The sequence below is a fragment of the Moschus berezovskii genome, chromosome 7 (assembly GCF_049115385.1).
Source record: "Moschus berezovskii isolate FMDL1 chromosome 7, NW_MosBer_1.0, whole genome shotgun sequence".
Classification (NCBI taxonomy): Eukaryota; Metazoa; Chordata; class Mammalia; order Artiodactyla; family Moschidae; genus Moschus; species Moschus berezovskii.
Window position 1 is genome coordinate 70,921,907 of NC_142466.1, and position 24,665 is coordinate 70,946,571.

General features: G+C 43.6%; 1 protein-coding gene across 2 annotated transcripts in view; it reads right to left on the minus strand.

Moving 5' to 3' along the window:
• GABBR2 (gamma-aminobutyric acid type B receptor subunit 2) overlaps positions 1 to 24,665 on the minus strand; it is a 379,938-nt gene that overhangs the window by 214,693 nt on the left and 140,580 nt on the right. For both annotated transcript variants that reach the window (XM_055427123.2, XM_055427124.2), the window contains exon 3: positions 7,918 to 8,088. In XM_055427123.2, coding sequence (XP_055283098.1) covers positions 7,918 to 8,088 — 171 coding nt within the window. The remainder of the gene's footprint in view (positions 1 to 7,917; positions 8,089 to 24,665) is intronic.

The window sequence follows — 24,665 nt, forward strand, 5'->3', positions numbered from 1 at the left end:
TTGCCAGGCCCAGAGTTGCCAGGCCATTACGAGTCACGGTGGTGGAGAATATCTGCTGGCTGGGGAAAATGTTCCCACTGGGCTGCAAGATGATGGAAGCCATTTCTATAGTCAGAGCATGTATTTGTTAATGCAAGTTCACTCATGTGTATGGAAAAAAATGTTAAAGACATATGCCTATAGATGTTAACACTGACCTTTCGGTGGGTAGTTATGGCCAATTTTTACTTTTCCTTTTTTGTTCTGTGTTTTCCAAGTTTTCTGCATTGACTACATATCAATATCATGGTTAGAAAACATCATATGAGTATTTTAAAACAAGCAAAAACTAATAACAAACAGAACTTGAAGTTTTTATGTAACAAGGTGACTACAGTCTTATTATTTTCTTTTGAATCCCTGCAGTAACCTCTGGCTGGTTTCCCAGACTCTAGTCTGCTCATCCTAATCAGCTCTCAAGATTGCTAACCATCTCTCGCCCCTGATCTGAAACCTTCCATGGCTCCCTGCACCTACTGCTGACAGGTGAAGTCCAAACATGGAGGCATGTGGGGCCTTCACCATCCTTTCGCCCAGCCCATTCTCCCCTTCTTGCCCTACACACTGAACTGTCCAGCCCTCACTAGCTTCAATTTCCCGAAGGTTCCCTACACCTTCCAACTCCACTCCTTCACTCACATACCCTGGCACTACTGAAGCCAGGCAGATGGGCCTTGGAGGTGGGGGAACCCACCCAATTCTGTCACAGCCAGAATCACCAGAAGAGCTCCGGGGACCCACACAGGACGAGACGCACCGCCTTGTTAGACAAGCTCAGCCAAGGCTGTGACAAATTCCCCTGGGACACTTGGTAGGAGCAGATGTGGCAGGATGGCACTGAGATTTGGGATCTGGGAAGATTATAAGACGTAAATACAGAATCTCACGGCAAAAATTCCAGGGGACTGTGAGGAGCCCTGCTTGAGACATGGATTGCCTGTTCTGGATACTTACCTCCTTACTCCTGAGGTGGGTGTTGGGTGGGATGGATGGGGGATACTGGCCCAGGCCCATATCTCTTTCTCTCTACAAGGAGAGGCAAAAGCCTGGGTTCACACCTACACCTGCCCCTGCTTGGTGAAGCCTATGCAAAGGGACTTCATCTCTCCTGAGTGAGTCTGTTCAACCAAGTGGAGATAGACCATGCTGGGCGACTAAACGTCATCACCTGCATATGGTGGGTACCCCACAAATGGCAGTAGATGATGTCATAACTATTAAATACATTTTCCTACTCAGTGGTTCTGGAGCAGCAGCTGCTTCACAGGGCTGCAGTCATGCTCTGGGAACCTGGCCCAGGGACTGTGCAGGACCCCCCAGGAAGTATCCCTGTTCAGGGCTGTGAAGTGGATGGCCAGGACTCGCCCTCCCTCCCCCTCTGGAGACCTCCAGGAACTCCTCTGGGCCCTCACTCACTCGTGTGTTCCAGGGTCCACACTGCCTGGGTGGAGATACAGCTATCTAATATCACAGCCCTGGTGAGCAGTGAGTGTGGCATTCACCCTGGGCCCCAGGCAAGCACCCATCCTCTCTGAGCAGGATCCAGGGCAGCTCCTTTCTTCTAAGAGCTGGGGTGTGTGAGGTGGGAGGGTGCTTGGCTTTGAAGACCTGCTGGGGAGTATCAGGAGGAAGCATCTGCCACCTCCTCCCTGGTCTGGAGAGGAGAAGGGAGGGTGTGGGCCATCCTTCCAAGGGTGGAGCTCTAAGCCCAAACAAAGCATTCCCCTCAGAGGCCTGCCTTTTAGGCTCAGCCACTGCAGCCCTCTGGACAGGAAAATATCCTAAAAGCATGAGCAAGTTCTTCAAATAGAAGTTGGGGCATAGAGTAAAACCATCAGGGTCAGAATCTTATCTGTCAGGAGTCCCCTCCGGCCTCCTAATAATAGAAGATCTGCAGGTCTGTGGGTGACCCTGCAACCTAGAGGAACACCAAGAACAAAGAGCACAGCTGGGTCTGGCCCTGCTTTCTGATAAAGTGGGCCTCGAAGCACAGTGGCCTCAGTTGAAAGCTTCCCATTCTTCTAATACCAGGATTCTCCAACTCCAGTGTGCTGCGCCCCACCCCCAAGGGTCTGATTCAGGGGGCCTGGAGTGGAATCCTCAGATTTGCTGGGAACAAGTTCCCATTGCCAATGCTGCTGGTCAAGGGCCACACCACAAGAACTGCTTTAGGGGATGGGATGACTGGATCCTGGTACAAGCGGATACTGAAGTGATGACAACTCAGAATGAACATCCCAGAGAGCCAAAAACACAACTCAGACACAAACGACAGTGAGCTCATTCCCAATGTGCAACTCTGACACCACCCAGAAGAACCACAGAGCAGGTCCCAGGTCATTGCTGCTTCCAGTGGTTGGTCTAGAACCTTCCACTGAGATCTCTAGAAGAATCCACCACCAACAAACAGTGCCACATCCAAACAAAACTCAGTTAACAGATGTCAGAATGACCTGAGCTGAGCTCTGCGGGAATGTGACTTCCCAACTTTGTGGGTGCCTCCCCTCTCCCCGATGGCCCCTGTGACCCACAACAGGGATGGACACTTCCCTGCAGCCCCCTCACCCCCCATCTCACCACCCGAGTTGCAAGCAGACTACAGCAGGCCCCCAAAAAGAAAGCACTGCCTTGGCCTCTAAGAATCTGGCCTAGTGGACAGAGATTGATTTACTGAAATCCTTACTGAACACATATGCGCCAGGCAGCACGCAGGGTTAGGGGACAGAAAGGCTCTTGTCCACGGGGCCCTCCAGTCCCGGAGCAGTGGGTGACTGATAAGGAAGCAGGTGGGGTATTTCTCTGACCTGTGCACAGCTGGTACAGAGAGAAGCCCAAGGGGAGGGGAGCACAGAGACGCACACTTGACTCAATCTGGGGAGGAAAGTTGAGCCAGGTATGGGAGAAGACAGCCTGCAGAGAGAAGCCAGCACAGAGGTGAGGTTGGACCAAAGTGGGGAATGCCAGAGGTGAGGCAGAGAAGGAGGCCTCAGGGTATGTTAGGGTTTCTGCGGCCACCCCAGGGAGCTCATTTCTGCTCAGAGCAGCAGGGAAGGCTGACGATTCTACTAAGGTTGGCTCCTAGATGAGAAACAAGTACAGGGTCCCCCCACCCTCCACTGTGCCAACTTTAGAGAAGGTGACCAGAGACCCCTTTGGTTGGGGCAGATGGTGACTTGGCAAGCAAGGAAGGGCTCCAAGGGCCATGGAGGGCTGAAAGGGCAGGTGCTTTGAAGAGGAAGCTCTGCAGATGGTGCCCTTTTGGTCTTGGACAGATCAAGGGCTTCGGTGGGTCCCAGCTCTTGAGGGAGGCTCTGGTATGGAAAGGTCAGCCCCAGCAGCGCCGAGATCACTAAGGACCAGCAACTGGGCAAAGAGTCTTCGAGCCAGTCTCGGGGGGAGCAGAGGAAAGAGGAGTGGTGCTCATGGCAGGCACTAAACCCCACCATATGTCTGGGTTGCTGAACGGTGGCCAGCCATGGGTAAAGGAACCAGATTCTAGATGACAATAAAAATAACTGCCACCCCTTGCATGGTGCTTATTATGAGTCAGGCACTCCTCTTAGCACTTTAACTTTCAGAACACATGTAATCCTCACAAGCATCCTAGGAGTTAGTTACCATTATTATCCCCATTTTTAAGAGGAAGAAACTAAGGTGCATAGAAACTCAGTAATTCTCATGGTCACACCCCTGGGAGTGGCAGGATCAGGGGCAATGACCTTAAACCTTCACCACAAATTCCTTGAGCTAGGAGAGCTCTTAGAGGTCAATTGACCCAACTCCCTTATCTTACAGAGGGGAAACTGAGGCCAAGAGAGATTGAGTGGTCTGTTCAATGGTACTAAGCTAGTTAGTTTAGCATCATGGGATCAGGAATCCAAAGAAGAACTTAGTGAAGATGGTTTGGTGGACCACAGGACTAGAGCTGGGAGAATAGGCTCAAATAGCCCTCTGGCTATAGCTGGTCCTCAGCCACCCCTGCTCACCGCCTTCATCTCCACCTCATCCCTGCCGCTATCCTATGCCTTCAGTGTACACAGAGACACCACTCAGCACCCTGGTCCCTCATTTCCTTGCCCCTAATCCCAGTGACCTCCACCTCCACTCAGCTTTAGCTATTCATTCATCACCAGGGCTTGGCTCCCCCAATCCCTACATCCCTCATGCAGCTCTGCCACAGCCTCCCATTCTTCTCGCTCCTTCATCCCTACACTCTCAGGCTTTTCAGAGACTTCCAGAGCTACACTTTCTTCAAGCCCGCAGGCCACTGCCTGGCCACTGCTCTCCATCCCGGGTCCCGTGGACCACCCTCTCAGCAGTACTCTCTTTATCAGCACTTTTACCTTTGTCTTCCACCTGGTGATTCTGATGAGCAACCAGAGTTGAGAATTCAAAGAAGGAGGCCTGACACTTACTGACCTTGAAGCCATGTCCACTCCTCCCTGGCCTTCCATGCCACAGGTTCTGTGCCTTCATAGATGTCGGCACATGGTAGGCCACGTCCGTATTTTTTGAGTGAATGGATATGCATTCCAAGGGCTTGTCCCAAGTACCAGTGGAGGTGAGAATGTCCATTTAATGAACTCCAACTCTGCAGACATTTTTCACTTGGTTTTTCATCTAACCCTCTCATCTCCCAGTGCCTGTGAGGTGGGGATAAAAATCTCTACTTTACACAAAGGAAACTGGATCTCACTGAGGTATAGTGAATTGCCTGGGGCTTCAAAGCTTTTGCTTGGTAGATCTGGGCTTAGAGATCTTCTGGTACCAAGTCTTTCCTTCTCTCCTCTGATATAAGTCTTTGACCCAGAGAGGGTAGAAGTGAAGCAAGCGCCATCTTTCTGGCCACTGGTACCCCATGGACCCCTGATTGTCCTGGCAGCAGCTTTAGATCTGGTACCCCCGAGCCAACATGGTAAAGTGAACTGCCTGGGGTCACACAGCCACTGCTTGGCAAAGTGGGGCTCAGATCAGCATATCTGATCCAAGGCCTGAGCAGCTCTGGGTCATTGAAAGCTAGCTTTGAATCTCATGGACGGGGTCTCCAAAGAGCAGCTGGTTCCAAGGTGGGATAGCCCTCAGCCCTCTACCCTTTTCAGTAGATTAAGGTTTTAATTAAGGTTTCCCCCCATTCCCCTCCAACCTCGGGATTGCTTTCATTTGACATTCCTTCCAGTGCACCAGTCCGGAACAGAAGTGCTTGATGCTGCTGATCGACCAGTTTCATAAAAGGAATCCAGTTTCCTCTGCACTCACGAAAAGCTGTTAGCCCCTGGAGCGTTTCCAGGGCCTGCACTCCAGTGATGCAGCCAGACATCGGGAGAGGGATGCCAAAGCCCTTGGGCACAGAGAGGAGTCAGCTGGGCTGAGAGATTAAAATCGAAAGGGGTTCTTGCCAGCAATACCACCAAGCAACATCCTGTCCTTAGAAAAGAGGCTTCCCACTGAGATGCCCTGAAACCTGGCTGAAGGCTCTAACACAGCTGTGCAGGGACAGAGATGTGGTACCAAACTGACATTTCCTGACCCCAGTGAGGACAGAATATGGAGAAAACACTGACCAACAGTCTGTCAGGTTTCCAGCCTCAGCTGGGCTCTTTACCAGCAAGTGCCCTGGGGCAAGAAGGCACCTGCCCTCTGTGAGCCTCAGTTTCCTCATCTGTAAAATGGGAACCATACCTCTCCCTAAAGGGCAACTGGCTGTTTGGAAATCTGTAAAGCTTGGGGCTGATCACGTATCCTCTTTAAACCAAAGATTGGGGTTTTTCAAACCTCTCTATACAAAGGCAGTTCTCATGTGACTACAGGTAGTTAGGGATGGAAAGAAGGAGCAATGGGCTATCTGGACCTGGAGTCTAGATTCTGGGATTCAGTCCTGACTTCTCTGTCAACAATCTTTCATGACTTCAGAGGTGCTTTGAAGCCCTGAACTTTGTTCATTCCTCTCTCTGGGCCTCAGTCTCCCCTTCTGTACAATGAGGAGCTTGGGGGAGGTGTCTCTAAGAGCCCTTCAGGCTATGTCAGCCAAAGACTCCATTGCAAAAAAGCAGGTCCCTCCAAGTCTCAGCAGAGTCTCACGTGGATGGGGCCACTGAACTGGCCCTGCCCACCCTCACCATTAATCTGCTTCACACTCATTCCAGAACATTCGTGGCTGCTGTATAAAGGGCAGGCTTCCAGCAACAGCCTCTTCAGTGTTTGGCATTGAGTCACTCCCACTGGAGGTCAAGTTCTCTTTGTGCCTTTGCCTGGGGACTGGGAAACAGAGGTGGGAAGCTGAGGACCATTCTTGTCAGGGAAAAGCTGACCTTGTTTGGATGACTACAGACTACTTCTGCTTTTCAAGCACCTCTGAAAATATCCCTCTCGGCACATAAATTGTATAGCTTGCAAAGTTCTTTGAAATTCATGACTCATCTGATTTTGGCAGGAGGTCTGCAGGATGGGCTTGGGAAGGGTTATTGTCCCCATTTTATAGGGGCGGAAGCTGCAGCTCAGAGAAGTGAGGTGACTTCGCCAAGGTTGCACAGTTAACACATGGAGTAGTCTCTCCCATGAAGTGGCCTCTCCTTCCCAGGGAAAAATGGGGCAGAGCTTCGGAAAGGTAAGTGTAGAGCTGGCGTGGAAACCGGGTCTGGTGGTTCCCCGCCCTGCTCTGCTCCACCTCCCCCACCCCCACCCTGCCACTGGCAGAGGGGTGTGTCCTCCCCAGCTCCTCTCACAGAGGTCTGCCTACACCACCCCCCCACACATTCCCCTGAGGATCAGATCACAGTTGTTTCTCTTTCTCTTGGGCTCCTAAGCAAACCTGGACTGTATCATCTTGTGGGGAAGCTCCAAGGACTGAGAATACACATAGGAGAAGACAGGAAAAGTAGGGACTCTAAAGAGATGAGGAAAAAAAATAAGAAACCATTCTGCACTCAGCTGAGTGGAGAAAGCTTTTTAAAAGATTTGCTAATATCCACTGTTTGTAAAACTGTGTGGAAATTTTCAAAGTGGTTGGACGAACTAGAAATTAGAACAGGCTTTCTGGAGGTCAGTTTGCCTCAACGTTTTAAATGTCCCAGTAATTCTCCTTCTAGAAATCTATTGTGACGATGCACACCTAGGTGGAAAGGTGTTGGCTGTGATATCAAAAAGCTGTGAACATTCAGTAATTTACCATCTATCCACCTGACAAGAACATGATAGCACATTAACAAGAACGAAATCAATCAAGATCTCGAAGATCTGTTGTAAAGTGAAAAATGCAAAATATCTACCTAGGATGAGGACATTAGGTTTAAAAGTACTGAAAAAGATATGGGCAGATGAACATTACACAGAAAGCCAGATTTGACTTGGAAGAGAAAGTGGATTTAGAGGAATTGCGTAAAGCAGCCCTTTCTTCTTTCATTTTTTTTTTTTTACTATATGTAATTTAACTTCTCTTTTCCTTGCAACAATAACAGCAAGCCTCAGAACACCAAGTATTGATGTATATTTGTAAATCATTAAAACAAACAAAAACTAAAAAAAACCACCCAATCCACAGTGACTTTGGGAATCTTCATTCCAAGCCAGCTTCTCCCCAAATTCTCCTCACAGGAGAAACACTCTTGGTGGCACCTCGTGATTTTAGACCATCACTAGGGTCGGCAGCAAGAACAACACATCCACAAGGGTGGTAAGGGAATAAACCACATGATTTAGCCAAAACGCACAATGGAAGGGAAGGTTCCACTCCTGAGCTGTGCGAGTTGGAGGTCTTCACCAGCCCCACACACAGTCGAATACCTCAACAGTTCCAAAGCCCCGGAACAGTGCCCACCCTGATGGAGCTGTCTCGCCCCTTGCCTGGAGGTGGGTGAGGGGGCACCTCCTAGCGGCGTGTACCTCTGAGAAGCGCTGCACATCCTGGGTCAGCGTGCCCACACGTTTCCACTGGTAATGCTTCAGCAACTTCAGGATGGCTGGATTCACCGCGTTATCTGATGGGACGGTCCGAAAGAAGTAAGGGTATTTCTTCTTATCTGCTAGAACAGGTGTGGTGGCAGCAAAGGAGAGCTGAAGAACACAAAAGGAACAGCATTTTACTGGGGGGACCAGGATCCTGTGGGTCCAGGATCTTTCCTACGGGAACAGAGGTCTTTAGTTCTCACTTGAGGTACAAAACAGGGGCAAAATACTTTTAACCTTCTTACTGCAAAAGTAACATGTTACAATTGAAGAGGCTTTTAAAAATGCAAAATAAGGAGAGAGAACCTTCCTTAATGTTGTCCTCTGCCTCCTTCAGATCCTTTCTCTGTGCATGGTGATGAACTAAAAAAAGATTCTTGAGATCATTTTATATACACATTTGAACTGTTTGTTTATTCCCTCATTAAACATTGTCTTAAAAGCATTTAACCATCCAGTTAAAACTTCTTGCAAACATTTTATCATGTAAACTTTTTAATAGTTCCATAATATTCTAGCATCTGAACATACTGTAATTTACTAAATTGTGTGTAATATGGGGACATTTAGACTATTTCTAATTTGTCATTATTATCATATTATTCTACAAGCACCTTTATGCTTAGCATTTTTCCCCTATATTTCAGGCTTTTTCCATAGGATAGAGTCTAGGATGTGAAATTTCCCAGAGAAAGAATGTGAGCTTTTAAAGACATGGGATGATTTGAGAGAATAGCACTGAGACATGTATATTACCATATGTAAAATATATAACCAGTGCAAGTTCGATACATGAAGTAGGGCACCCAAAGCCAGTGCTCTGGGACAACCCAGAGGGATAGGGTAGGGAGGGAACTTGGAGGGGGTTTCAGGATGCGGGGGGGACACATGTATACCTGTGGCTGATTCAAGTAGATGTATGGCAAAAACCAGCACAATATTGTAAAGTAATTATCCTTCCATTAAAATAAAGAAATTAATTTAAAAAATAAAGACTTCACACTTATTTCCAAAAAGGATTGCATCCATTTGCACACCCACTAGCCAGGTATAACTACAGAGGATCAATCTTACCACATTCTTGTCAACAGACAGAAATAAAACATCTTTCTATCTAATTTATTAATGATTTATCACTGAAAAACTGGAATCATATTGCATTCATTGGTTATACATTGTGTTGAACCTTTTTCTATGTGGCTGATTACTAGTCATAAGTCTTATTTAAGGAATTGCTTTTTCATGTCTCTTGTTTATTTTTTGAGCGGTATTCTAATGCTTTCCTTATCAAACTTAATGAAGACTGTTATATGTACAGCATTCAAACTCAAGCTATTACAGGTGCTGCAAGCACCCCAGCTTGTTTGCTTTTACATTTTGTGAGTGTATATTCAGTAGTCAAATCTGTCCATCTTTCCCTTTATTAGTCCTTCTTTTTCTTTTAAGTGCCTGTGAGTTGCTAAATTGGATTTTAATTATCTGTCCTACAGGGCCCAGCATAAATGTCACCTCTTCTATAACATTTCTTCTGATCTCTGCTTTCTCTTCCCCTCAGCCTCATCCATAGAAGGTGGTTATCAAATTTTTTGATCTTTGCAGTGTGATGGTGGAAAAATGGTATCTACTTGTAGTTCTGATTTGCATTTACCTTATTAAGAGTGAGGTTGAGGATCTCTCTGATGTTGAAGAACAATTTGCAGTATCTTTCTGGAAAGCATTCACATCCTTTGCTTGTTTTCCAATTGGACTCTGAGTCTTTCCCTTACTGGTTAGCAGAAGTGATCTTACTGGTTAGCAGAAGTGATCTTACTGGTTAGCAGAAGTAAGGAGATTAGCCCTTTGTGATATAAGTTGCTGATTCAAACTCAGTCTGTACCTTTTCTTTTGATGTTTCTCATGATGTCTTTTGCCATACAGAGGTGTTTGTGTGTGTGTGTGTGTGGCTGAATTTATTAATTTATTTTCCGTTCTGTTTTCAGGCTTTATGTCATATTTAGAAAAACCCTTCCCAATCTGAGATTGTAAGAGAATTCCTCCATGGTGCCTTCTAGTCTGTCTGTCTTCCTCCCCTGTCTGTTCTCCCAGGTTGTCGCCTCCAGGTGAGGGAAGAGGAAGATTCTGTACCCGCATGTGATGAGCGCTGACCCAACTGATGGTTAGGCCTTATATAATCCTGTGGCCCCTGACAAATTATTTTGTTTTTCATGTGTCTAGCAAGTATTTAATAAACTCTTGTATAGTTTTTTGTTGTTGATGGGTACCGGTAGCTCCAGAATTTTGTGACCACTGCCATGGTTATGTCTGTGCGTCACTGGTTAACGCTACTTGGTTTAGTCTAACCTTCTTCAGTATGCTTCATTTACCAAATTTTGTGCTAAGAATACCTACATATTGTTTTATTTTTGGCCATGTTGCACAACTTTCAGGATCTTAGTTCCCTGACCAGGGTTGAACTCATGTCCTCAGCAGTGAAAGTGGGGAGTCCTAACCACTGGACCACCAGGGAATTCCCAATACTATTTTTAAAAAGTAGTATTTCCTTCCTTCTTTGTTTCGCTTAAATCTTTGATCCAGAGAGGGCATGGCTGGAGCAAGCTCTTTCTTTGCTGCCACCAGCTTTCTCCCCCAACATCTGCTATTCCAGCAGCTCTAGATTCAATATGCTCAGCATTCAACTTCAGCATCTTGGGAAGAAACATCCTGGCACCCCCAGCCCCTAGTTGAAGTTGCTTTGCGCTCTTCCTGTGACCTGAGGAAGCACTTCTTCCCCACAAGACTTCAGCAAAGCAGGACAGTGGCAATCTTGTCCCTTTGGTGACCTGGCTCAGGCAGTAGATTGCCACTACCGAAGGTCCCTGGATCTCCTCGGTTCACTTGGCAGCCTCAACAGGTCCCATTTGTTGAAGCTGAACATACAACAACCCATCAGCTGTCACCAGAGCTAGAGGGCAACTACAGAAACCAATTTCTAAGGCCCCCACAGAGACAGGACATCATCCCAAAATTGGTAGAGGTCAAGGATAGATCAACTGTTAAAAAATTGGGGGGTAGAGTAAGCCCCAATAGGGAGTACCCAGAGAGAGGAAATCCCAGGTGGACACAATGAGGACACTCATACCCAGCGTTGTCCAGCAAGGAAAGGCCTGCTGACAGAAGTAGTGAGATCCCTGTGTCTGGAGGCGTGCAAATGGAAGCTAGCCCGTGGCCCACAAAGAACACAGAGGGGCTTCAAAGTGTCTGAGAACTCCTGAAAAACTGTATGAAAACACCTGTGGGGCATGCATATGCATACACACACACACACATTTTTCTGAAAAGAGGATCCATGGCTGCCATCAGATTGACAACAAGGATCTTACAACCAAACAAAGTGAGCACACCTGCCTGAAGGTGACACTTAGGTCCCACAGTGATGGAAGAAATAGAGGCTCTCTACAGTCTGCTCAGACCCAGTATCTCTGATTCTTCTCTCAAGATTGAAACAACACTTCCAGTTTCCTATGGTCAGTGTAAGAAGGAGCTATTAAAAAATCAGGGAGACACTATTTCAGGACCTGGGATGGTATATGTGCAATTGCATCCCCAAAAATGCTTATCTAATACAATTTGGAAAATATTGGTTTTCTGATGTGATTTCTGAATCACACTCTGGTTGATACTTTGCTGTTATTGTCCCATTAGTTCCAGGTCCACAATTAATTGTTGCTTGAACAACCTCATATGTTTGCCCTGTAGGTAATTACAGTGGTTACTGTTCAGTGAATAAATGGCCCATTGTGTTTACAATGGGCTTGGAGTACAATATATGCCCCGGGTCTAAATCATGTTGGGTGCAAAATATTAACTGGCACTGACATTTTCTGCGCCATTTGAGATAATGCACACTTTGATTAGATTGCTTTGCATCACTGTTCTTCTAGCTTTAGCCTCCTAAAACTTTCTTCTACTGGCAAAGGCTACAGGCGCTGGGTAGCACTGCTGAACTTCAGAACCGAAGGAACCTGAGAAATCGTCTAGTTCTGGGGTTCTCTCTCTACTCTGGCTACACACTGGAATCACATGAGGAGATTTTTTTAAATATTGATGACTTGGTCCCACTCCAAACCAAGTGAATCAGAATCTCTGGGCATAGAGCCCAGGTATCAGTATTATTTAAAAACTTCCCAAGGTGATTATGGAGCCCAATGAAGGTTGAGAATCACTGATATAGCTCAACAGCCCTAGTTTTGAATAAACAGACTGAGGTCCTGAAATGGAAAGACATCGAGATACCCATCAAAGTTAGTAAGAGGTAGAAACAGAATTCGAATCCAGAGCTAAAGGACTCTAACATCTGTGTTCTTTCTTCCTCTGATGGCTGTCCTCTGATGGCAGTCCTCTGCCACCTGTGTGCCAGGGTTTCCTCCTCCAGCAGAGTAACCCAGTTTCTGCAACACGTGGCCTTTCAGCATCAGGACCCCCATTCAAAGATCCAATCTCCTGCCTCATTTCACATAGCCAAGTCCATTTCTAAACAGACTATGACTGAGGTTTCAAGTTAATCCCTACCAAGGATTATTTTGGAGAGTACTTTTAAATTTATTTTACAGTTTCGTTATCATTTCTAGTTTTATTGCATTGTTTTGAGAATTTGGTGTATACAGTGTCTGCTTTTGGAATTTATTGAGGTTTTTTTGGGTGGCTTATTATATAATCAATTTCTGTGAAAGTTCTATGGTAGCCAGAAAAATAGATGCAGTCTCTAGTTGTAAGCTATAAAATTCTTTATCAAACTTTTGATGCCTAAGAGATGTAACCCAACTAACCAATTATATCACTAACACATGCTTTGTGTTTTTGTCTACTTGACCTATCAAAGACTGAGGGGTATGTTGAGCTTTTTTCTATTGTCTCTGACAATTTCTCCATGTTACTCAAATTTTTTGCTTTTTACATTTTGAGTTTATATTGCTTTGAAGATAAGTGCTCGTTACAATTACATTGTTATTTTTCAGCAATGTATATATACCCTTCCCTAGAGCAAACAGCCGGAGAAGGCAATGGCAACCCATTCCAGTACTCTTGCCTGGAAAATCCCATGGACGGAGGAGCCTGGTAGGCTGCAGTCCATGGGGTCGCTGAAGAGTCGGACACGACTGAGCGACTTCACTTTCACTTTCACGCACTGGAGAAGGAAATGGCAAGCCACTCCAGCGTTCTTGCCTGGAGAATCCCAGGGATGGGGAAGCCTGGTGGGCTACCATCTATGGGGTCACACAGAGTCGGACACGACTGAAGTGACTTAGCAGCAGCAGCAGCAGAGCAAACAGCAGGTACTTACCAGATAATCACTGAATGATTTGAGGATTAAAGTATTTATCAAGATAAAATAACCCTGTTTGTCATTTATTGGTGTTTGTTTCCTATAATATCTTGCTCAATATTAATACTGAATTAATATCTTGATATTAATATTGAAACCCTTTATATTTTGCTTGCATTTACCTGTCATAGCTCTGATTCTCCTTTTATTTATATTCCATTAAGATTGTTTTTAAGTATATTTCTTGAAATGAGGACATGAATGGATTTTAAAATACATGCTTATTGCTGCAATAAATACTTGACATTGCATTCATCATCTTACTGGCAGTCTTTTTTTAAAAAAATGTTTCTTTTTTGTTTCCTTTTGTTCCCTTTGGTATTCAGACTTCTCCATTCTTCTCCATTCTGGATATATTAATCTTGCTTTTTGTCTTAACCTGTTAGGCTATCTTTTCATATTCTGAAGAAGGGTGAGGGGTTGAAAATTTGCCGAGGATGACCCTCTGTTGCTTTGATGCACAGTAGAATATATCTGGATATAAAATTCTTGGGCTACCATTTTTCTGCTTTGAAAGTACAAAGTGGTGCAGAGGAGAAATCCAAAGATAGTTTGATTGTTATTCATTTACAGGTAACTGATTTTCTCTGTTTGGATGCCTGAAGGGTTTTTATCTTTATTCTTAGAATTTAAAAAATTTGCCTAAATAGATGTGGATGTGGCACTCTTGATTTTATCTGGAACACAGGGAGGCCTTCAATCTATATGCTCAAATCTTTTAACTAAAAAACATATGTACATACACATATATATACATAAGTATAAATATATAAATGTAGCATTTATATATAATATATAATGCTATATACTCATTATATTTATATTACATTAATATTCATATATATTCTTGCCTCTCCACTAGAATACTTGATTATCTACATGTCATCTTTTATTCCCCAAATCCATATCTGTCGTATTTTTTCTATGATTTCACATCTTGGTCCTTCTCCTCTGCATTCTGAAAGACTATCTTATCTCTTATTAGAGGCTACCTGAAAATTCAGTTTCACTAATTTCTGGTAAAAGGGCCATATCATCCACAGTCCCAGTGACAGAACACCAGGGTTCTCATTTCTTCACATACTAACCAACATTTGGTATTACCTGACTTTCTACCTTTTTGCTTATCTTTCAGGGATATGGTAGCTCTTTATTAATAATTGATTCTGCAGCCCCCTGAACATAATGTGGTTGAGTAGCTGTACAGTTACGCCATTCAAGTTCTTTATTCAATGGGTTTGCTTTTCAAGTCACTTTTAGTGTTACTGTCCTGCCATACTTTTTATTGTTATTGTCTTCTCCCATTTTCTAGTAATTTTTTAATGATCAGAACCCTTTTAGCTCCATCATATCTCATGTTTCATGGAGACCATGTCTTTTCTGCATATGACTGAAGCTGCCGAAAATCTTTCTAAAGTTTTTTTTCTTTATCCTACAATAGCTCATCATCAGAGCTGGACTCCTCCTCTACTTCTGGGTATTGTGAGTCTTCGGTTATTTTTGCAGTATTTTTTCAAAGGCTGAATGTTAGGTATTTTCAATGTACTCATCCTCAAAAGCATGGCAGGTATTTTGAGAGGTGGCCTATTAAGAGATGATTAATGGATTGCCCATGGCCCTATTTTCTGTCTGTTTACATTATAATTGAGCATTTTTTTTCTCAGAAAACTGAGGAACAAGTATTTGAGCACAGATTTTGGTTTCTGGTACACTCCCACCTTACATAGTTCTGTATTAATGAGTGCCTTATTTTCTGATTCTCCGGATCAACACAGTACACCAAATTTCTGTCATGCATTGCTGCCAGGAATTTTCTTTTCTGCCTATAAAACTTTACTTTGGAGATTTCTGTTTAAACTTCTTGTGCTCTCTTGTCTACCCTCTATCTAACTTTTTCTAGGAATTTACAGCTCTGTTTGAATTTAGAAAGATAAATGAAAATGAAGAGAAAAAAAGCATCTTGATAGCCTCAAAGATCAGCAACTGTGACTAGAGGCATAGTTGTCCAATTTTCTGATTGAATGGTAATGAATTTGCCTGCAATGCAGGAGACCCAGGTTCAATCCCTGGGTCAGGAAGATCCCCTGAAGAAGGAAATGGCAACCCACTCCAGTATTCTTGCCTGGGAAATCCTATGTACAGAAGAGCCTGGTGGGCTACAGTTCATGGGGTCGCAAAAAGTTGGACATGACTAAGTGTTACCCAAGGAAGGAAGGATCTGGGTCCCTAATAGATTCTGGGGGTGGGGGTTGGGGGGAGAAAAGTTTATTATTTTATAGGGCAGCTGTAATTTTATGCGGCAAGTTTCCGAGTGCCAAGAGACAACATTTGGTAAAATTTTGTCAAGCATGTCCCATCTACTTTAAAATCAGTGAAGCTTCCAAACATCTAGACTGTCAGTAAGTCTTAGAGTCCCTTAGTTCTTTGAGGTAGGATTTACTATCCATTCTACAGCTAAATAAACCATGGCCCAGAAAAGTGACACAATCCATGCAAGTTCATTGTAGGAAAATGTAATTTTGACTTCATATCTGGTTCTTTCTTTTTTTAAAAAATATATTTTTAATTAATTTATTTATTTATAACTGCACTGGCTCTTCAGTACTGCACATGGGCCTTTTTTAGTTGTAGTTGTTATGACTCTGCAACCCCATGGCCTACAGCACAAGTTTTCCCTGTCCTTCACTATCTCCAGGAGTTTGCTCAAACTCATGTCCATTGAGTCAGTGACACCATCCAATCATCTTGTCCTCTGTCACCCTCTTCTCCTCCTGGCCTCAACCTTTCCCAGCATCAGGGTCTTTTCTAATGAGTCAGCTCTTCACATCAGGTGGCTCAAGTATTACAGCTTCAGCATCAGTCCTTCCAATGAATATTCAGGGTTAATTTCCTTTAGGATTGACTGGTTTGATCTCCTTGCTGTTCAAGGGACTCTCAAGAGCCTTCTCCAGCACCACAGATCAAAAGCATCGATTCTTTGGCGCTCAGCCTTCTTTATGGTCCAGCTCTCACATCTGGGTGTGGTAAGTGCAGGCGCCTCTTTGTTGCAGGGCATGGGCTTCTCAGTCCAGTGACTTCTCTTCTGCAGAGCACATGCTCTAGGTGCTTGGAATTCAGCAGCTGGAGCACACAGCTTCTAGAGCACAGGCTCAGCAGTTGTGGTACATGGGCTTAGCTGCTCCGCAGCATGTGAGGTCTTTTCAGACCGGGGATCAAACCTGTGTCCTCTACACTGGCATGAAGATTCTTAACCACTTAACCAGAGAAGTCCTGGTTCTCTTTCTTCAACCAGCTCTCACCCATCAGTCCAAGATGAGGTGAGGCAATGATTCAAGGCTTGCTCTCTCTTCTGAGACCCACGAGCACAGGGAAGAAACTGCTTATTTCAAGGCTTTCAGGGTGTCTCAAACATAGCTGGTGTCTATGGTGGGCATGGTAGGTCCTGGGAAATTCTGGGGGACACACCCTTAACCAGAAAAGTAGAAGAGGAGGCAGCCATCAGCATCTCTCTCTGAGTTCTGGCTTGCCGTGGAATATTCTGTAAAAGTTTAGGGTTAGTGTATGGAACTGTCAGTCTCTTTCACATTAAGGGCCCAGCGGCAGAGAGAACAGGAGAGTGAAGACAACTATACAGGCACTTCAGGGAGCTGGAAAACCAGGCTTACCCTTGTCTCTATGGCTTTGAGAGCAAAGTAGAGCATTTCCCCTCTGTGGATATCTGTTTTTCCCATCTCTAAAAATGATGGGTTGAACCAAAGACTTGAAAGTTTCCTTCATCTGTATACCACACAACTCTACACTTCTCTCTCCAACAATTGAGGAGAATGATTAAAGAGTTGGTTAGTTTTGTGTGGGTGTGTGTTTCATTTGATCTGATTTATTCTGATAATTGCCATTGTGTTTCACTTCTCTTTGCAGATTCAAGCCTAGATGAAAAATGTAAATACACCTCCCAATTTCAGGGTCTTTATTAAACTCTCAGCCACTGATGAATTCTTCTCTAAATGTAATTCCTTATTTACCTGGTTTGGGGCCTCTGGGTTTAACTTGTCTGCAGAAATAAACCATTTTTCAAGTGGAAAATCTAACCAAGAACAGCCCGGGTTGCTAAATCCTAGGTGAGAAGTGCGGGCCAGATGCCAGGGGGGAGAAGATGATTGAGGCTTGCTCTTTTCTCCACTTGGTTTAATCTTCTTCCATGGGTTTGCTGACTGTTTCTGTAATTAAATGAGGGAGGTATTTGTCATCTAGGGTTCCTTTCAGCCAAGATGAATGAAATGCAACTTTCTCAGGAAGCTTCTGACAAAACCCTGTTTGTGGCCAGTGCCAGGACGTATACAAAGGCGCCAGGCTGTGTGCATTGGGAACTGGGGTCCACTTCAGATCTGCGCCAGGTCACCGCTGCGCCCAAGCCCTGGCGAAAAACTGTTTGGACACAAAGTGCCTCAACACAGATGCCTGTGAGACTAATGTGACGTGGGGTGGTCACAAAGCATTTCCCAAGTTAAGGAGGGAAAATGAAAGCCTGGCATTTGGGCGAGTTTCTGCAACCCCACTCCAATAAGGCTTGCTGAGCAGCATATGCATACTGGCTCTGGGGCTCAAAAGGTCTTCTGGAAACCCCTGGGGACAATCACCCTCCTTCCTATTGATGAAATTTAGTGCTAATCACTCAGAGATGCACAGCAGTTGAGTTGTTACCACCCATGTCCATTGTCATGTCCTTAAAAACTGGGGACTCGCAACAATTCCTGATGAAGGCAGGGAGGGCATAATAGTGTGTGCTCCTTGTGGAGAGACTGAAGCTCAGAAAGACACAGAGCTGTGCCCAAGGCCCCATGAGCAGCAAGGGGCAAAGCTGAGATTTGAACTCAGATATCCTGACCCCTTCAAGGTATTGCCTAGTGAGACCTGCCTTGGGGCCAGCATTGTGTGGAGGGTTTGACATGAAGGGTTCACTTTGTCACTGAATGTGCGAAACCACCTTATGGGACAGACATTATTTTGATCTGCATTTTTTGATGAAGCAACTGAGGCTCAAAGAGTTTAAGCCACTTGCACGTGATCACACACCAAGTGACTGGCAAAGCAGGGAGACTAATATCACCAGCTTCCATTCCACAGACTGTTATGCTTCTGTGTGATGAACAACTTCCAAAATTCATTTCCTGCTTTAGTCTAACTTTGAGCTTCACAAAATCCCACGATACAGACTAGACTTTATTGCCCTAATTTTATAGATGAGGAAACTGAAGCTCAGAGAGATAAGTGACTTGCTCAGAGTCACATGTGAGCAAGCAGCATGGTTATGGCTCAAACTTGGGACTTTTCTTCTTGAAATCTGGTTCATCTCTCCATCAAAAAGGCTGCTTCTTAGGAAAGCACCCAGGTACAATATGGGAAAGCAAGTGGGACCATTTAAGAGAAAGCAGAAGAAAAAAAAAGATTTGCTTAAAAGAAAAAAAAAATACTAAATCCGTGGCTTATTATGCTTCAATTGCCTGAGATGTTGCAATTCAATTATATGAAACAAAACTCATATGTATATTTGACATTTTATTGAAGACCAAATTCTTCACATTTTTCTTTTTAAACTTTTATTGGGATTATAAACTACATGTATAAGTATATAAAATATATATGTTCAGTTCAAGGAGTAATAATAAAATCAATACTCAACTGTCGATCACCCAGTTTAAGAGAAAAGCTTTTGTTTGTGTGTAAATATTAAATTGTAAAGTAACTTAATTTTTTGCTCTTTAAGATACATTTTTTTCCCATGTGGCATTCTGTGACTTTTATTTTCTTCTTTACTCCCCTCTACAGTATTTTTCTATCATTGTTTTACGAAGCTTGCAAAACAAATATTACTTCCTCAAATCCTTTTTTTCCTCCTTTAGAGTAAAAAGCTAGAGTTAAGCAGAGAAAGAGCACAACCAAGCCAGTGCTGAGAAAGCAGTATGGTCCATGGGGTAAGAATTCTTGAGTTCCATCTTGGACAGGCTGGGACTGAATGCCGGCTACACCACTCACTACATGACTACAGGAACATTACTTCACCTTTGGGGATCTGTCCCCTCTAAACCAGGGTGATAAGCCCCCTCCCCAATCTTAGGGCTATTCTGAGGATCTGAATGCACAGGCATCCAATTAATGATTGTTAATGTTAGATCACAGTTTCTAGATTGAGAAGTTATGAGAAATGGATGGTATTTCTTACAATTAAGAAAAGCCTTTTAACTGACAAAATACTTTCCTTCAATAATACCTCAACCCCATGAGGGCAGAATGGAGGAGAGTTTACTGATTTTAACATGAGAAACCTCAGAGAATGGAAGGGTCTGCTCACAGTAACGTGGCTACTACCAGGATGAGACATAATTCTAACTCATAATTAGGATCTAATTCTAAATCCTAACCTAGCAACTTAAAAATGTCTTGTTAATTGGAGGACTTCCTTGGTGGTCCAGTGGTTAAGACTCCATGCTTCCAATGAATGGGGCACAGTCTCCATTCTTGGACAGGGAACTAAGTTCCCACGTGCCAGGCAGTGTGGCCAATAAATAAATAAAGTCACTTTTAAAATATCTTGTTAATTTTAAAAAAGTGATGATTGCTTTGCTTGTCTAACTGTGCACAATTAGAACATATGTCTTTAATTTTTCTTGAACTTCTGGTTAGATGCTTCATTCACTTCTCCCTTACAGCTGTGTAGGTGACAAATGCAGGAAATTAATAAATTACAATAGAAGACTCTGGTTTCCTCAGTTCCTTTGCAGGAACTTGCAGTTCCTTGCACTTTGCCTTCAGCTGATGTCTTTAAGGGTAAGAAGCACTTGTGTGTGATCACAGCTGTGAAGCCAACTGCCTTTTAATTACCACACTGCAAGAATCATGTCTCCTCATGTCAGTTTAGCACCTCTAATTAGTCGATAAGTTGACATCACATCTATGGAGGGGAAAGGTGTGCTGGGGCCCAGCTCGATGCTTACAGTGGGAGAAGATACAGCATTCCCATCTGCTGAATTCTCCCATCTCTTTAGAACCAGCTCCTACTCATCTGTCCAGAACTGCTCACAGCCACCTCCTCCATGAAGGCTTCTCTGCTATCCCTCAGTTCTTCCAGCACTGTTTCCTTCCCTTCCTTTGGAGTGCTGAGAAGTGATTGATAGCTAGGCCCATTTCACTGACTGGTCTGTGTGCATTTTGTGGGCTGTCTCCAATCCTCTCTGTAGCTATGAAGGAAAAGAAAAAAGAAGGGGTCAGAGGAGGCAATAGGATCACAAGAGGCCTCCATGCTTGCCTTCCAGACAAGAACTCGCCATGGTTTTCACACAGAATGGGGCTGAGGAGGAAAGCAAGCACTGGTTTCTGTGGCTGAGAAAAACATGGTTTTAGCTGGGCCTGTGACCTTGGAGTATCTAAAGGGAGTCCAGGCAAAGCTCTGGGCTGTAGAACTCTACTCAGGAATTACTTGACCAGGACAGGCCAAGACTCCTGAGGGGACCCTGCAACACCTGCCCCACCAACACAAAGACAGAGAGCCCACAAAAAGGTGAGGAGGGTGGAGGTCACTGGGAATCTCAAAGTCCAGACAACTGGGCTTTAAAAGAAGGGGTCACTGGAGGTTCTATTTACAATCGTGAGCCAACACCTCCCAGAACCAAGGAAGGAGAAGCAGAATGCTGGACTCCAGACCTCTCAGATTTGCTTCATGATCAGTACTGAGGAAACTGAGTAAGTTAAATCAAGATGAAAGATTCTAAGGTGCTTTCCAAGAATGTGAAGTCTTCTTCAGGGGGACAGAGAAGGTCATCCTGGACCAGTGAGCCTGGGGCTAGGACCCAAGGAAAGGAGTATGACTATGGAACAATCAAGACCCAGCTCTTCCAGTATAAGCTGCATGCCCACCAGCAATCCATTAAACCTCAGTCTCCCTACCTATGAAATGGAAAGAATAAGTCCTGTCAACTCTCCAGGGCTCTTTTTTTTTTTTTTTAATGAGAACTTAACTGTGAAAATGTTCTACAGGAAGTAGGTCCTTGTGCTAATGGAACATGAGAGCTACAATTCCCACCTAGTCAGCTCATCCATCACTTTTTTCTACCACTCTAGCCTCCTTTCTCACCCTCACTCTCCAGCCTTTTACTTCCCAAGGCATACCAGGCTCTCTCTCATTCCCCCACAAAGAAGCCTTCCCAAACACCTCCCTACACCTCCAGTCCAAGCCAAGTACACCTCCCCACTTCCATCAGACCTATCACACTGAACTGTAACTGCACTCTTACTTCCCTCCATAAGACAGTAAGATAATAAGCACTCAAGTTGTTACATAAGAAGCACACAAATATTAATATCTGTTAAAAAATAAGAAAGCTCAAATCAAAATATGACTGTTTCAGGGAGGCTAATATGAACCAATAGAGAAGAAATATTTAGTAATATGGTATTCAAGAATGAATCACAATCTTGCTGAGTACTGAGTTCCCCGTCACTGGAGGTGTTCAAGGAAATCTTGAGGATCGTCCACCAGGGTCAAGGATGGGATTCCCAAACCAGCAAGGAGTTTGCATGTGACGGTGTTATGTTTTATGTGAATTGGTGGCACACCCAATGGTTTTAGGTTAGCCCCAATCTAATATTTTATATCTTAATAGGTATGTTTTTCTCTTTATTTACTTTTATACTTCTTCTTAGAACATGATCCTGATTTTCCATCCATGGTATTTAAATAAAAGGTTGAGTTGATTTAAAGGAAAATACTAAATAAATTAATAATACAAGTGGTATGGAGATTTGGCAAAATCAAGAAAGTGGCAGCCAAATGATGTCTGGGAAACATGGTGTTGCAGGTGTGTTAAGCAGCCTTACAAGAATATATGGCCCTTGGAAATAAAAACCTACTCAAATCTTCATCACTTTCCACTACATGAATGGAATACATAATATGAATTTAAACAATATAGAATGAGCCAGATTCTTACCTCGAGACTGGGGAATGGGCACTATCAGAAGTACCAAAAAGAGGGTGGATCTCTCAGATGAAATTAATTATACAGAAAAAAAGAGAAATATCTGTAGAAGTAGAAATGGCCTAAGAATGTTGCCATATTTAGAAATATTGGGGACACACATGTACTAAAAACTTATTCTTTATTTACCTGAAATTCAAATTTAACTGAGTGTCCTGTAATCTGGTAATCCTAAGTAACCATCTAAGCCAGATAAATAGGCTTGAGCCTATGTGACATCATTAACAGGCTGACAGTAGCTGGCGAGAGAGATGGGTTAAACCAGTAACGAGCGTGTGGTAATCAATTCGTTATGTCTGCAATTAGCACAGGATGGAGGAAATAACGGCACCAATTCATTAATTTATCTGCCATCCTGGACTTGTCCAACTCCTCATTTTACACAGTGAGGACCAGGGAAGACAAGGGACTTGCCCAGGCTCACAGCACAAGTCCACAGCTGGGCTAAGCTAAACTCATTTGCTGCTCCATGCTGCCTGCCTGGAATCAAAACAGAATGCTACCAACGCCATGATTATGTAATTTCCGACTACACTCAGTAACCATGCCCACCCACATCATCAGCCAGAATGCACACAGCCAGCCAGTCCCTCCACCTGATCCAACTTACCATCATGACTACATTTGAATGCCCCAGAATTACATAAAAGATGCGAAACAAAATCCATTTAAACTAAGAGAGTTCTGTTTAAGGAGAGGTGGTTGAGATAGAAAGCACTCAGAGGTCTGAACAACCATGCCTTTCATGAGCTATCTTGGGGGTGCTCAGTAGTACAGTTTTACATTTGACAATTTGCCTTATTACAAAGCAGTTATTTCACCTACTGTTCATTGAATTGGATGGAATCGAACTAAATTTGTGTCTTCTTTATCTTGCTGTTCTCTTATATTTCTGGGCCTGAGGTTCCTTACTGCTAAAATAAGGAGACTGCACCAGGTGGATTTTTAGTTCAGCTCTAAAATTTCATGATTTTGTAATTCTATGCTTAATTTACAAACCAAGGCAAAATTCTCTCTTTAGGCAAGAAAATAAAAATCACTGGACAAGAGACGTCGCCAGAAGGGTTTTAAGCCAGCCTCTTCACAAAGAGAATTATTTAGTCTAATTGCTTTATGTCACCATTGAGATACCAGCCTTTTACTTTCTGCTCTTCTTGATCAAGTGCGTTCATTAGTATTCTCATTCATTCAATAAAGCTGTATTTTCTAGAAAAATTAGAGATGCACTTTCACTTTGACCTAGAAATTCTACTTCTAGGAATTCATCCCCAGCTTACACTCACACAAATACGACATGTGACCAAGGTTATTCCAACAGGTTGGCAACAACCTAAACGTCCATCAATAGGGGACCTGCTATACAAATTACAGTGCATGCATGCTAAGTCGCTTCAGTTGTGTCCAACTTTTTGCAGCCCTATGGACTGTAGCCCATCAGGCTCCTCTGTCCATGGGATTCTCCAGGCAAGAATACTAGAGTGGGTTGCTATGCCGTCCTCCAGGGGATCTTCCTGACCCAGGGGTTGAATCCAAGTCTCCTGCGGTTCCTGCACTGTAGGCTGATTCTTTACTGCTGAGCCACTGGAGAAGCCCACAAATTATAGTATATTCACACAAAGAAGTGCTATTCAGCTGTAAAAAGAATAAGCAATGTCTTTAAGTAGTGATAAAACAGTAAGCTCCAGGAAAATTAAGTGAAAAAGCAACTTGCCAAATAGCATATATATATATATATACTATGTTCACTTTTACATAAGGAGAAAGAAAAATAAACACACACGCACATGTATTTGTGCTTATTCGCAACAAGAAACACTAGAAGAATAAGTTTGAAACTAACAAAAACTGTTATCTACAGAGGTGGCATGGAATAAGAGGGATGTTAGATTGGAGCCAAGAATTCTCTGCTTGTTGAATAGTCTTGACTATAGAGTCATATAAAAGTTGTAAACATTTTACATGTTTTCCCAGAGGTCATATTTAAAACATAACACCAAAAATAAGGCACTTAAACACAGATCTATCTGTTTTGAAGCAATTCAATAAATTGTAATCAAATTCAACTGAAATTAACAACACTGAACTCATCCAACTGGATATGTACAAAGATTGTGTGTTAGCTGGAATTCTCCAAGAAACCATTGCAGGATAAGCTGAAATGGTACAATTATTCAGATGAAGGAGAGAAATAAATATTTTAAAATGTCTTAAACCACATTTGCAATCACTAAAGGAGATCAATCCTGGGTGTTCATTGGAAGGACTGATGCTAAAGCTGAAACTCCAATACT